This window comes from Aedes albopictus, chromosome 1, assembly GCF_035046485.1.
Source record: "Aedes albopictus strain Foshan chromosome 1, AalbF5, whole genome shotgun sequence".
Classification (NCBI taxonomy): Eukaryota; Metazoa; Arthropoda; class Insecta; order Diptera; family Culicidae; genus Aedes; species Aedes albopictus.
The window spans coordinates 318234891-318250041 of NC_085136.1; the positions used below are offsets into that span (position 1 = coordinate 318234891).

At 41.9% G+C, this 15151-nt stretch overlaps 1 protein-coding gene across 1 annotated transcript in view; it reads right to left on the bottom strand.

Annotated features, from left to right (window-relative positions):
• Positions 1-647: 647 nt before the first annotated feature.
• LOC115264153 (uncharacterized) overlaps positions 648-15151 on the bottom strand; it is a 105158-nt gene continuing 90654 nt past the window's right edge. Inside the window, exon 3 of the mRNA XM_062847201.1 lies at positions 648-754. Coding sequence (XP_062703185.1) covers positions 663-754 — 92 coding nt within the window. The 3' untranslated portion in view covers positions 648-662. The remainder of the gene's footprint in view (positions 755-15151) is intronic.

Sequence of the window (15151 nt, forward strand, 5' to 3'; positions counted from 1 at the left end):
GGATTCCTTCAGGAATTCCTCCAGGGATTCCTTCAGGAATTCCTCCAGGGATTCCTTCAGGAATTCCTCCAGGGGTTCCTCCAGGGGTTCCTTCAGGAATTCCTCCAGGGATTCCTTCAGGAATTCCTCCAGGGATTCCTTCAGGAATTCCTCCAGGGATTCCTTCAGGAATTCCTCCAGGGATTCCTTCAGGAATTCCTCCAGGGATTCCTTCAGGAATTCCTCCAGGGATTCCTTCAGGAATTCCTCCAGGGATTCCTCCAGGGATTCCTTCAGGAATTCCTCCAGGGATTCCTTCAGGAATTCCTCCAGGGATTCCTTCAGGAATTCCTTTAGGAATTCCTCCAGGGATTCCTTCAGGAATTCCTCCAGGGATTTCTTCAGAAATTCCTCCAGGGATTCTTTCAGGAGTTTCTCCAGGGATTTCTTCAGAAATTCATTCATGGATTCCTTCAGAATTTTCTCCAGGGATTCCTTCAAGAATTCCTCTAAGGATTCATCCAGGAATTCCTCCAGGAATTTTAGGAACTGTTCCAGAGATTCCTCTACGAATTCTTCTAAAACTTGCTGTAAGGATTCTTCTAAAAACTCCTACAAGAAACTTTGCATCATAGAATATGTACCAAAACCAATAGTTAAAGTAAAATTTGTCTTCGGATCGATTAATATAAGTTCACAGAGAAAATCAAAACACTCACCTTATCTGGAAAGCCGGCGTCAATCTTCGGACTGCTGTCGTTCCATCCCGAGATTCCTAGAAAGAATTTCATAGCTCATGTACTTTGATTTGTCTTCCTGCTGAACTCGGGAGTTGAATTGTGGTTGGTTATGGTTGTTGTTGTTGTTGTTGTTTAGTTGTGAGCAGCTGAGCGCGCTAGCTAGTCTCGTGCTTCACTCGCATCCAAGTGCGGGGGTTATATGTAATGTACTACTACTCTCAATGCAGGCAGGGTATAATTATAGAACAGGTGCACTGCCCAACATTGTTTCAACTAAGCACTCTCCTACTGCCGACCGACGGTATGGTGACGGTTTGTTTTGATTTCGGGCATGATAAACGTACACAGAAAAACAACAGAACACAATAAATAACGGCCAATGGTGTTTTTTTTTCTTCGCAAGCGATTGCTACTTATCTACTGAAAATAGAGTAATGGGCTAAAAACAAATGCACAATATCTAACAACAGCTAACTATACAGCTAGGTACAAAACATCGAAGGATCGCCATCGTCGCCGCTTGCATCACCGACATCGCATGCTTCTTTTCGATTCACTTTCTTCGACTAAACTCAGCCGGTTTTCCGGGGGCCGGCTTATCTCTATAATTTCGTCGAAAACGAGTGGGTGTTTCTGTGCAGTTTATCGAAACGGATCACTTGTGCACTGGCACTGGCCGTTCACGTTGAACACCCCGAACAGATCTGTATAGCAAATCTGCATGAAATTTTGTCGTGTGTAGACATTTGTAAGGTTCTAAAACATTTGTTATGAAGATCTTACATGATACTCTATGGAGGATTTTTCCAGATTTTTTTTTTCAAAAATTCGACATCTATTTTTGGGTGCACGTTTAGCAGTTGATTGGTCACACGACTTGAAACCGAAACAAGTAGCGTATGTAATCTAAACCCCAGTCGAAAAATTAGTTTCCCAGCCAAGCTGTGTGTGGCAGTTTGCAGTGGATTGCTCATTAAAATTCCCGCGCCGTTTATTTGTTTCGCTTCCCGATCTCTTGGTGCGATATTTATCGCCTTCTAGCGTTCTTCTTTTTAGTCGTTGTTGTTTTCTTCTTTCACATACATTGCACTTCCCCAAAATGCCCGATGGATGGATGTCTCGTGAATCTCTGGCGCTGTGGTTGCGAAACTGTATATTTCTTCTTTCTTTTGCAAAGCAAATGTAAACAATCACGGTTGGGTTGATCGAACAGGCGGCCGGCGATGATGGGCGTCGTTGTTGGATGATGTCACACCACACTACAATCTCTGATGACGATAGCTCTCTCAGACGGACCAAGATCATCATCGCCTTTCTCTAAGGGGGTGGAATTTAGCAGTCAGTCGCATTTTGTATAAAATTAAACACTGATGTTTACTTCTGGTGGGGATTGGGAAATGCATCAGATGCGGAGTGTTGTCTAATGAAAAACAAGCTCCAATAATAAATTTTGGATTGATATGATGTTCATGGTCGTAAGAAGCTGTGACGACTTTACGTTAACAGTATCCATTCGACGGCTGTTTGAGCCTGTACGAAGTTGATCACACGAAGTTCGCCTCAATAACTCTGCCTGGACAGCGGTAGTACTTGCCTCAACTTTGCTTAGAATAACACTATCGATTGTCTGTCCTAATAATTAGAGTCCCGGTGACCCCTAATTCATGGTGTGCTACGTCTATATGCTAACCATACCCAGAAAGGCATGGTTAGAAGGATCTAATAAAACCCCAACCTGTAACGGAGCCTTTGGAGTACTTACAAAGAGTTAAGCCCTTCCTATCTTGGGAAAATGGTTACGCCTAAGACAGCTCAGCTCTATCTTCAGCATAAATAACAGCAATGATCCATCTTTGCAGACGCAAAATGGTACAACCCAAGTGAATCAAGTCCACGATCCTTACTTTCGTTAAGGAAAATTCTACCTAGGTCTACCTTGTGAATTCCGTGTTTGCTACTTTCAGTAAACATGGAATGGCAAACACGCGTGTCGTGTGAACATATGTAGTTGTCAATAACGCAATCGTTGCTGCAATTCGCCTCTGCACTAACTACGAGAGATGTATGTACTGTGACCACGGTGCTTCATTTACCGTTATTATCAAAAAAAATATACCATCAAAACCTGAAACGCCATTCTCTTTCTTCATCATTCCTACACCTCTGGACAAATTTTTAAAAAAATCGTTAGACGAAATTTTGAGTTACGCCCTTTTAAAGGGCCTAACCCCTAAAAAATCAGATTTTCTATAGAAAAACATCATATTTCATAACAGAAGCATGTTTCTGCCATCAAAATTTGAAACGCCATTCTCTTTCTTTATCATTCCTACACCTCTGGACAAATTCAGAAAATAATCGTTAGGCGAATTTTTGAGTTACGCCCTTCTAAAGGGCCTAACCCCTAAAAAATGAGGGTTTCTATAGAAAAACATCATATTTCATAACAGAAGCATGTTTCTGCCATCAAAATTTGAAACGCCATTCTCTTTCTTTATCATTCCTACACCTCTGGATAAATTTTGAAAATAATCGTTAGACGAAATTTTGAGTTACGCCCTTTTAAAGGGCCTTACCCCTAAAAAATAGTAGTTTCTATAGAATACCATCATATTTCATAACAGAAGTATGCTTCAAAGTCCAAAATAATGAATAGTATCATTAATAATGCTACAATATTGAATGCATTGTGTATAAAAATTAGCCATAACGCCAGTATAAGGGAAGTATTCTTTAACCTGTAGGATACGGACGTTGTTGGCTTCATTTACTATTATAGCCAGAACAATATACAATGAAAACCATAAACGACAGTTCATTTACTTTTTCATTTATATAGTTAATGCACACCCATAAACTGAATTTCAAAAATAATGTTGGTCAAATTCTCCAGTTACGCCCACTTGAAGGTCATAAGTACTTATAGTAGAATTATTATAAAACTTAGTTTCATTTAATCACGTTTATTCTTCGGTAACGTAGTTTAGCAGTTAAATATAGAACTATCATTACAATTGATCATCATCATAGTTTTGTATGTTTATTAATTGAAAACAGCATTCACCAATATATCTAACGAATGAGATAGGCACATGCCATCGCTTGTTTTGTCTTTAAAAAAGCAATACAAAAAACTTACGTCCCACGCTATGAATGGCAATTGATACAAACATGATTGCTTCCTACATGTTTGAAAATACTTCCCTTATATTAGCATAATGGCCAATTTGTATACAAACATCAATACAAATAGCCAATATTAGCGCATAGTATCAAATTGTAGCATTATTAATAATACGTTTTATTATTTGGGACTTCAAGGCATGCTTTTGTTATGAAATATGATGATTTTCTATAGAAACCCTGATTTTTTAGGGGTTTGGCCCTTTAAAAGGGCGTAACTCAGAATTTCGTCTAACGATTATTTTAAATTGTTTTTCAGAAGTGTAGGAAAGATAAAGAAGGAGCATGGCGTTTCAGGTTTTGATGGCAGAAGCATGCTTCTGTTATGAAATATGATGGTATTCTATAAAAACCCCGGTTTTTTTGGGGTAAGGCCCTTTAAAAAGGCGTTACTCAAAATTTCGTCTAACGATTATTTTAAAAATGTATCCAGAGGTGTAGGAATGATAAAGAAAGAGAATGGCGTTTCAAATTTTGTTGGCAGAAGCATGCTTCTGTTATGAAATATGATGTTTTTCTATAGAAATCCTCATTTTTTAGGGGTTAGGCCCTTTAAAAGGGCGTAACTCAAAAATTCGTCTAACGATTATTTTCAAAATGTGTCCAGAGGTGTAGAAATGATAAAGAAAGAGAATGGCGTTTCATGATGGCTTAAACATGCTTCTGTTATAAAATATGATGTTTTTCTATAGAAACCCTGATTTTTAGGGGTTAGGCCCTTTAAAAGGGCGTAACTCAAAATTTCGTCTAACGATTTTTTTTAAAATTTGTCCAGAGGTGTAGGAATGATGAAGAAAGAGAATGGCGTTTCAGGTTTTGATGGTATATTTTTTTTGATAATAACGGTAAATGAAGCACCGTGGTGACACCATTGTCACCATTGTACATCTGTTGAAAATCTCAACAGCAAATACGTCTATTGTTGGGCTTATTTACCGCATGGAACTCTGTTTTGGCCATGTTGATGAAGGTGGAACAGACGTCGTTCGGTTGGATCGCAGGGTTTCAAGTTGACTCGCATCGTAAGTCCTTCTGCTGGTCTGCTGAACGATTCAGGCGGAAATAAGTCTATCAAAAAAATTGTTTCCAGATTGAGGCAAACAAAATTCTTGTAAAATCTATGGACTTCCGAGTGAATGAACTTTGTTTCTCAAATAGCGTGAAGGATGACGATGAAGTTCTAGATTTTTTATTCAATACATACTTCCAAGGATAAGTGAACATTATATCTTCGGATGAACATGACGTCTTTTCTGGAATTTGGGATTCTCTGGCTTCAGCTCGAAGTATAGAATCGATTGCATGGTATTTGATGCTTTGCACCTTCTAAATCCTGAAGTACTGTTTGACTTATCATATTTCCCAAGTAATATTTTTATTCAAATAAACTAGAAGAGGTTCTTAGAACCTTCATAAACAAAATAAAAGGTATAAGGTTTTATGGCGGTTCACAAGACTTCTACAAGACTAATTGGACGTCAAAATGGGGATTGCTCTAGAAGAGATTTGAATACATACTTCAAACATGTTTTGAATAAAGAAATCCCGAAAATGAGTCGTGCGTCACATGAAGAAGCAAAGAGTTTCATACTAATCAGTTTGGCCTCCTGTCTCCTAAAATGTTTAGACTACATTGTCCACCATTCACATCCGTGATGTACATCTGGCTGACATACCTCTTTATGTAAACTAACATATTTTCAATTACTTCAAGGGCATAGACAAGGATGTTAAAATCCAAAGATGACCGCAACAATGACCGCCTTGCTATTCACATTGCAACTTTCAAGAGCACAAATCCGGTTATCGAACAGGTCAACAAGACTGAAAATGCTTCATGCTTCTTGCTCACTCACAACCAACAATGAATTACATTTTCAGCTCGCTTTGCTCGGTGGATCTCTGGAATTGTGCTCTCGAAAACGTGAGGAAAAATGCATAAATTGGTAAGTGGGCACAAGGGACCTCAACCTTATGCGAAACATCCTTAGCAGTGAAGAGAATTGTCAGACAAAAGAGGCACAAAACAAGCAACAAAGAAGACGCAACGATTACTCTTTATCCCATCTGGTAACAGATAATGATATGATCTCGAAATTTTTTGAATTTTGAATTTTGATTCACTGATCCTTAGGCAAAACGCCGCGCCCCTGCTTGCGGATGCTCCCAAGAGGAAGTTTTATCACCACTTATGTGAAATTTATGGAACAGTATTTCGATCAGGTGTTCTTCCAGATATCAGGAATTCCTTTAGTTAGAGATTCCATTAGTAATTCCTTCAGGAACTCCTCCAGATATAATTCCTTCAGAGATTCCTTCAGGAATTCCTTCAGAGATTCCTTCAGGAATACCCCCAGGAATACCTTCAAGGATTCTCCAGGGATTCTTTCAGGAATTTCTCCAGGGGTTCCTTCAGGAATTCCTCCAGAGATTCCTGCAAGAATACCTTCAGAGATTCCGTCAGGAATTCCTCCATGGATTCCTTCAGGAATTCCTCCAGGGATTCTTTCAGGAAATCCCTGGTGTAATTCCTGAAAGAATCCCTGGAGGAATTCCTGAAGGAATCCCTGAAGAAGTTCCTGAAGGAATCCTGCAGCAATCCCTGGAGGAATTCCTGTTCCTGAAGCAATCCCTGGAGGAATTCCTAAATTAATCTCCGGAGCAATTCCTGAAGAAAACCTTGGAGGAATTCCTGAAGGAATCGCTGGAGGATTTCCTGAAGGAATCCCTGGAGGAATTCCTGAAGGAATCCCTGGAGGAATCCCTGGAAGAATTCCTGGAGGAAATCTTGAAGTAAATCCAGGAGGAATTTCTGAAGGAATCCCTGGAGGAATTCCTGAATGAATCCTGAAGGAATCCCTGGAGCACTCCTGGAGGAATCCTTGGAGGAATTCCTGTTCCTGAAGCAATCCCTGGAAGGATTAAAAAGAGACACGGACACCGTCTTCAGCCAGAGGCTGTACAGACTAAACGACTGAATTAACACTAGACAACGGACACACGGATCATGCACCAGTGGATACGGAGAAGAAACTATTCTCACGAAAAGTTTCATCGCCCGGAGCGGGAATCGAACCCTCACCCCACAGCATGGTGCGTTTAGAAGCTTGATGGTGACCCTAACCGCACGGCTACGGGGCTCCAAGAGTTCCTAAATAAATCTCCGGAGCAATTCCTGAAGAAAACCTTGAAGGAATTCCTGAATGAATCCCTGGAGGAATCCCTGGAAGAATTCCTGGAGGAAATCTTGAAGTAACTCCAGGAGGAATTCCTGAAGGAACCTTTGAAGGAATTCCTGAAAAAAGTCCTGCAGAAATCCTTGAAAAAAATCCTAGAATTTTGTGAAGGAATTCCTTGCCGGACTCCTTGAGGAATCCATAGAAGAATTCCTGAAGAATCTCTAGAGGAATTTCTGAAGAATCCCTGGAGGAATTCATGAAGAATCCCTGGAGGAATTCCTGAAGAATCCCTGGAGGAATTCCTGAAGGAATCCCTGGAGGAATTCCTGAAGGAATCCCTGGAGGAATTCCTGAATTTCTTCAGGAATTGCTCCGGAGATTCATTTCCAGGGATTCCTTCAAGAATTCCTCCAGGGATTCCTTCAAGAATTCCTCAAGGGATTCCTTCAGGAATTCCTCCAGGGATTCCTTCAGGAAATTCTCCAGGGATTCCTTCAGGAATTCCTCCAGCGCTTCTTTCAGGAATTCCTTCAGGATTTCCTCCAGGGATTGCTTCAGGAATTGTTCTGGGGATTCCTCCAGGAATTCCTTCGAAAATTCCATCAGGAATTGCTCCGGGATTCCTTCAGGAATTCCGCCTGGGATTCCATCAGGAATTCCTCCAGGAATCCCTTCAGGAATTCATCCAGGGATTCTATCAGAATTTCCTTTAGGGATTCCTTTAGTAATTACTCCAGGATTTTCTTCAAGGATTGCTTCAGGCATTCCTCTAGAGATTCTTCAGAAATACCTCCAGGGGTTCCTTTAGGAAGCTTTCCAGGGTTTACTTCAGAAATTCTTCTGTGGATTCCTCCAGGAGTCCTACAAGGAATATGCCTTCACAAATTCTAGAAATTTCTTCAAAGATTCCTGCAGGACTTTCTCAGGAATTCCTCCAGAAATTTGTTCAGGATTTCCTCCAAAGATTTCTATAGGAATTTCTCCAGGGATTCCTTTAGGAATTCCTCCAGAGATACCTTCAGGAATTCGTACAAAGGTTCCTTAAGAAATTGGTCTTTTGGAGAATTCCAGAAGTTTCTCCAAGATTCCATCCATCCGTTTGCCGGATTTGCTCCCAGAGTTCTTTTTCAGTGTTCTTGCCGGGACTCCTGCGAGTTATTTCTAGGATATCTTCCAGAGTTTCATCTAGTTTTTCACGGAGTTTCTGCAAGAGCCCTTCCCGAGATTTCTTCCAGAGGTTCTCGGAGACCCTAACAAAGTTCTCCCAAAGTTCCTTCGAGGATTATCCTTTATGGTTTTCCGGGAAAACTTTCCAACAATCGTTGTTGAACTTCTTCCAAGGATTTCTCTCAAAAAGTTCTGTGGGTTTATCTTGGAGTTTCTCACCAGATTTCTCCGAAGTTTCTCTCTTTTTCTCGGAGTTCTAAGCTGATGGGGACGTTTATAGAAATGAGCAAAAGGAGGTCCCGGAAGATCTAAGGAGGTAGGGGCAGGGTGTTTTACGGAGGAGCAATAAGGATCGCAGAGAGGATGTTCATGGGCTTCGGGGGAGGTTTCGTGAGGGTTTTAGGAAATTCAGGAGCGTTTCAGGCAGTCTCAAGGTGCCTCGGAGGCGTTCACGGAGTCTCAGGAGGATTCAGTAGCTTTTCAAGGGTGTTTTCAAGGCATTTCAGGAGGTTTCAGAAGGTCTCAGGAGTGCTTCAAGGCGTCTCAGGGGCGTTAACTCAGGAGAATTTCAAGGGGTTTCAAGGATATTTCAGCTCCAGAGATTTAAAACCTTCGGCTATTAAGGGAGTTTAAGGTAATTTCAGGGGACTTCAGGGAGTTTCGAGGAATCTTTGAAGCCCAAAGGTCTCTAAATGAATTGCATCTCATGAGTTCCTACGCCGCCTGAACCCTATAAATGTGCATTAAAATTAGGGGAATATTGGCAAATTGAAATAAACCATAAAACACAAAGAACACTTGAATATTAAATGTAAAACACATTAAACAATTATTCTGTATTATTTATGTAACAAATATTCACACCCGTGACAAGTTCTACGAAGAACAGTGGAAGTATTCCTGGAAAAAAATCTGAAAGAAATCTCACGACGGTCACAGAAAGAAGTCTAGGAAACAACTACGAGAAAAAGCCAGGACAAATCACAGATAGAGATCAAGGGGAGAACTCCATGAGAAATATTAACAAAAACTTCCTGTAAAATTCAAGGAAAAAATCTGAATGAACCTTGGAAGAAATTTTGGGAAAACGCCTAAGATAGTTTCTGACCAACTCTGAGACACATCCGGCAGGGAACACTGAAAGGAATCTTCCAAGGTAAATCCTTTAAGAAACATCCCAGGAGAAACAATAGACAAAAGCTCACGATAACTTCTTAAAGACATTACAGGAGGAACTGTGCGAGAAATCCCGTGAGGAAAATTGGGAGCAATACAGCGAAAGCCTGTGGAAGCAATTCCAGGGTAAACTCCTGCAGAAAAATCATAAAAAACTTCTGAAAAATCCTAGTAGAACTTTAGTATAAATCCCCAGAATAACTCCTGCAGAAATTCTGGAAGAAATAGTTCAAAAGCCTCTGAGAGAAATCCCGGGAAGAGCTATTGGAAAAATCCCGGGAGAAACACCGGAAAGAATCGCGGAAACTAATTTAAGGGGAATCCCGGTGAAACTCTAGGAGAGTCTATCCTGAGATATCCTGAGAGAAACTCCGGTCCCATGAAAAATTCCCACTTAATAAATCTGCAGAAGTGTTCAAAGACACAGAACTGCTATGCATGGAGCCAGTGTCAGTTCTAGTTGGGGTGTAATGCAAGGCTCGATACCCTGCTCGATACAAATAAATACCACATCATTTTAAAGAATGATAAGGTTACAAGATTCTCAGAAAAAAAACAACCATGCGCCTCCTTCGCATTCATTCCATCACAAACCAAGCACTTGAGCGTGGTCACTGCAATCGCCTCAACATTTTAGCTATAGATACAAAATGCACCGACCCCAAGCCATTCAAAAACCTTTCAAATTCACTTCCAGATAAGGCACACTGACTGTTGTATCACAGCACCCGCACCACACGTGATTCCGCGCAGTAAATTTAGCTATTTCGAGCACTCAATTAACACTTAGGCTCCAACCATACATCCTAATCAATTCCGCTCGAACATGTTGAAAATAAACAAATCACCACCCCAAAGACCCATATGGCGGCGGTCGCGGAACAACCCGACCGTGATCGTCGTTGTTTCTTTATAAATCACACCTCGCTTGCTCGGAAAACACAATCAGTTTCAACTTTTTTTCGTTTTATTTGTTTTCCTTCACTTCAGTTCCTCATTCGCTAAATTTCTCCCTTGCCGTTGAGCTGTGTTGCGGTCACGGTTTCAGCGCTGCTGTCCAAACAATTCAATTTCGAATCAAGGCCAACGGAATGTCCACAGCAACCCACGCGGCGCACACAGTTCAGTCCGTTGATCAACGAATCGCGCAGTTTATAACTTTTAAGAAAAACCGTTGAACTCTCTCACTACTGTCTCTTTCAAGCGATCAACGACGACGACAACGAAAACCGACGAAAGTGCATCATAATAGATCACTTCCAACAGTCGCACGCAGCAGCAGAAAAAGCCAATCCCCGAAAACAGGTTAATCAGTCAATTGGCCTCCGCGCGCGGCCGCACTTGATCGCGTACGAAACGCACTCGCTCGCACGCAAGTGCTGTTGCTGCTGCTGCAGATGCAGTCTTCTTTCGCGCCTTCCGCGCGCAGAAATTATACCTCCAAACTCGACCGACCGGACACGACTAACGTGTGTAGTACTACTGCCCATCGGTTAGTCAGTCAGTCAGAGTAAGTATACGCCGCCGCCCGAGGATGTGGACATGTGGACGGTGGTGGTGCTGAAGCGCCAAAACAACAACAGCACCGTCGTCGGTCGTCAGTCAGTGCGGCCCTCGTGCAGCACAGCCGAGTCATATCATTATCCACTACCACACACCATTATTGGCCACCGCGCACGCCGCCGGCCAACAAAGTCAGGCGACACTTCCCTAGTATAGCGTGTGTGGAATGGACGGTGGTAGTACACCTATCTACAATGAAGTAAACCGAACACACTACTGCTGCTGGGCCTTAGTAGTGGCCCCACCGGTCACCAGCGTAATGGTTAATAACCGTGTCCTCACCACTCGTAGCACCCGTGTATGGGGAGGACGGGGTGAAATGTGTCCCATGCGGATCTATTCAAGGTTTCCTCAAAACATTATTGAGCATAAGTCATCGAATCTACATGCATACTCACTTAAATTAAATCGCCGACCTCAGCAAACGGATTGCCGAGAATCCAACAGCCGAGAATCCGGTAACAATTTTCACTGAATCTCGGTAAAAGTTTTATCGAGATGTCGTTAAAACTTTGCCGAGATCTCGGCAATCCAACTTTTCACCGAGATCTCGGCAAAGTTCACCGAGACTCGGTAATGGTTTACCGAAATCTCGGTAAAATTTTTACCGAGCATCAGTAAATATTTTACCGAGATATTAGCTGTTGGATTCTCGGTAAACCGTTTACCGAGATCAATTTCTGAATTTAAGTGTGAGCTTGTGTGTTTAAATAAAATTCATACTTGTGCTGTCAAATTGTGAGTTCAATTTTTCAAAGAATCTCTTAAGCTCCCTTGAGTATAGATCATCGTATCAACAAACGTAATCAGTCTGGAACATCTTGAGACCCTTCTGAAACCGCCAAAAATGTTTATGAAACGCTTTGAAACATCTCTGAAATGTTTCTAAGGGTCACCTGAAAGTCTGTAGGCCCCATTAAACCTCCTCAAACCCGCTGTAACGCTTCTGAATCGTCCGAAATCCCCCACTACGCCTCTGGAATCTGCTGAAAATCCTCTGAAAATGCTGCCTCGAACCCCGTCTAACGTACATGAAGACTACTGAAACGTGAGACAACGCCTCTGAAATCCACTGAAAACCCTCTGAATTTTCCTGAAATACCTCCGGAAGCCCCCCGAAACCCCCCGGAACACTTGTAGCGCATCCGATACCCTCCTAAGCCCCCGAAAACGCCCCAGTAACGAACGTTTCTGAAACCCGCTGAAAATTTTCTGAAATCTCCTGAAACTTTCTCGGACCCCTTATAACACACCTGACAACTCCGGAAAACGCCCCTGTAAAGAAAACCTCTTGAAACCCCCTAGGACCTCATGTAACGTATCTGAGACCCTCCAAAACCCCCGAAAACGCTCCTATAACGGCTCCGGAACCTCCAGACAACCAATCTTTCAAAAAAGCATCCGAAAACTCCCTGAAAACCCTTCAGACCCGGAGCCATATAACGCAGTTGAGACCCTCCGCAATCATTCCTGTAACGCTTCCTGAACCTCTTAAACTTCCTGAAATGCCTCCGAAAACCTCCTAAATCCACTCGGACTCTCTGTAATGCACCTGAAACCTTCCTAAACGCTCGAAAACGCCCCTATAACGCTTCTGAAACTCGCTGAAAATCCTCTAAAACTTCCTGAAATACCTCCGAAAACCTCCTGAAACCCTGTCGGACGCCATGTAACGCAGCTGAGACCTTCCGAAACCCCAGAAAACGCTCTTGTAACGCCTCCGGAGCCTCCTAAAAATCCATCGGGCCCCATGTAACGCATTTGAGACTCGCCGAAACCCCCAGAAAACACCTCTGACAACGCCTCCGGAACCACCTGAAAATCCTCTGAAACTTCCTGAAATGCCTCCGAAAACCCCCTGAAACCCCTCGGAACCCCAGAAAAGCACATCAGAACTCTCCCGAAATCGCCCCTGTAACGACTCTGAACACCGCCCTCCCCTTCTGAAACTCCCTTGAAAGCACTTGGAAACCCTGCCTGCATGGCAGTATTCTAGCCACTCCCTCTCCTTAAACTTGTTAGCAACCATCAAATCCATTTGAATTTCACTGTACATAGTCGTGCATTTAAAGGGGTTTCATAGGGCGTTTCAGGAATGTTCCAGGGGGCTTCAGGAACGTTCCAGAGGCTTACAAGCGGTTTCAATGGCGTTTTAGGGATGTTCCAGAGGGATTCAGAGGTATTCCAGGGCGCTCCAAGGGCATTACAGAGGTTTTCAGGAGCGATTCAGGGGTTTTCAAGGGGTTTCAGATGCGTTCCAGGGGTGTTCCAGGGGTTTCTACGAGTGCTCCAGGGGCTTTCAACAGCCAAGGTGTTTGAGGGGGTTTCAGGAGCTTTCTGGGGAGTTTTGAAGGGGCTTCAGGGGCTTTCAGGGGATTCCAGGGTTGCTTCAGGGGGTCTCAGAGACGTTCCATGATGTTTCAGGGGCGTTCCAGAGGATTCATTCCTGGTATCTCTTGAAACCCTAAAAAAGCTTGAAAACCTTCAATACATTCCATGAAACTTTTTTTTTAATCCGCTTGAATCTTTTCGAATAATGTTGCAGAAATAAATGAATGTGAACATTATCCAACAATTTTTATCAATCACATTTGTCATATTGAAAACGTTTTAGTCAACCAGAGCTCTCTTCAAATGCAAATGATAGAGCACCGTTGGATAACTTTTGGGTTCATGTTGAATTTGGTGGCCAAAATAAAAACCGATCAATGATAGGTTTATGTCGGGTTAGACGTCATCAGTCACGAACAAAGCTTGAACCATTCAACAATTAGCGAGAACCGTCCAACATTAGGATGAGCTAGCTTAAGAAAGTGTTCAACATTTGGGTCTTTCTATGTAAACTTTCTGTTGTCTATTAGAAAATGAAATTTAAGGATGTTCAATTCAATGGGAAGTATAAGACATGGGTGGATCTAGACGTTCTCTAGGTATTCTTCAACAGCAGGGGAATTATGCACGTAAAAACAAATAAAAGCAAAAATTTCAGTACTAACTCTCCAACAATACTCTAGTTGATTCTAGGTTCATCCGCTACGTGGCGCTAGTGAATCTTAGAAATTCTAAACTTCTGTATCTCGAGAATCAGACTACATAGAATAATCTAAAAGGTAGATTAGGACATCAAGAGTTATCCTATAGTGAGTTAGTATCTGTATCTCGAGAATTAGACCCAACAGAAAAACAAATCAAATACGGCAAAGTTGATCAGGACATCAAGAGCAATCCGATAATGAAATAATTGTATATCGGGAATCAGACCAGATAGAAAAATTTCGTCTTCGGAAAAGTTGATCAAAACGTCAAGATCTATCCGATTGTGAACTCGTTGGTTCTAGGTTTGCCCGCGAGGTGGCACTAGTGAAACATAGAAATGTTGAACTGCTGTATCTCGAGAATCAGACCACTATCCGATAGTGATGTAGTATCTGTATCTCGAGAATCAGACCACACAGAAAAATTCCGTCTACCACAATGTTGATAGTGAACTTATTGATTCTAGGTTTATCCACTAGGTGGCTACTAGGTGGGAGTCAGACTACGTAGAATAATTTCGTCATCGGCAAAGTTGATCAGGACAACAAGCTGTCCGATGTTGACCTATTTGATTCTAGGTTTACCAGTTAGGCGGTGCTAGTGTATCTTACAAATTCGAAACTACTGTACCTCGAGAATCAGACCACATAGAAGAATTTTGTTTTCTATTAGAAGGCATCAAAACTTCAAGAGCTATCCGATGATAAGCTATTTAAATCTACGTTTACCCGCTGGGTGGCACTTTTCTTTCTTTGCTGTCTTCTCTGGATAAGACAGTAAAAAATGCTACACAGCGGATAAACGTAGATTCTAAAAGCTTATCATCGGATAGCTGATGCCTTCTTATCAAAAACGAAATTCTGTGGCACTGGTGGCACTTTTTGTTAGAAATTTTTATTTTTCCGATAATTTATAGATTTCCAAAAAGGGGTTTATTATCTGCGGTGTCGACGTGAAATATTTTAGTATCACATCATTTACCAAAGTGAATACAGATCATGTGACTTTTAACCCTCCCTACTAACAAAAATTTCTTCCCGTGGAGGTCGTAGATACGCAAAGGTGATCTCGCTCTCTACCCGAGCAAAGTCCAACAACAAAATCACAGCAAATCGAAAACATGATTTG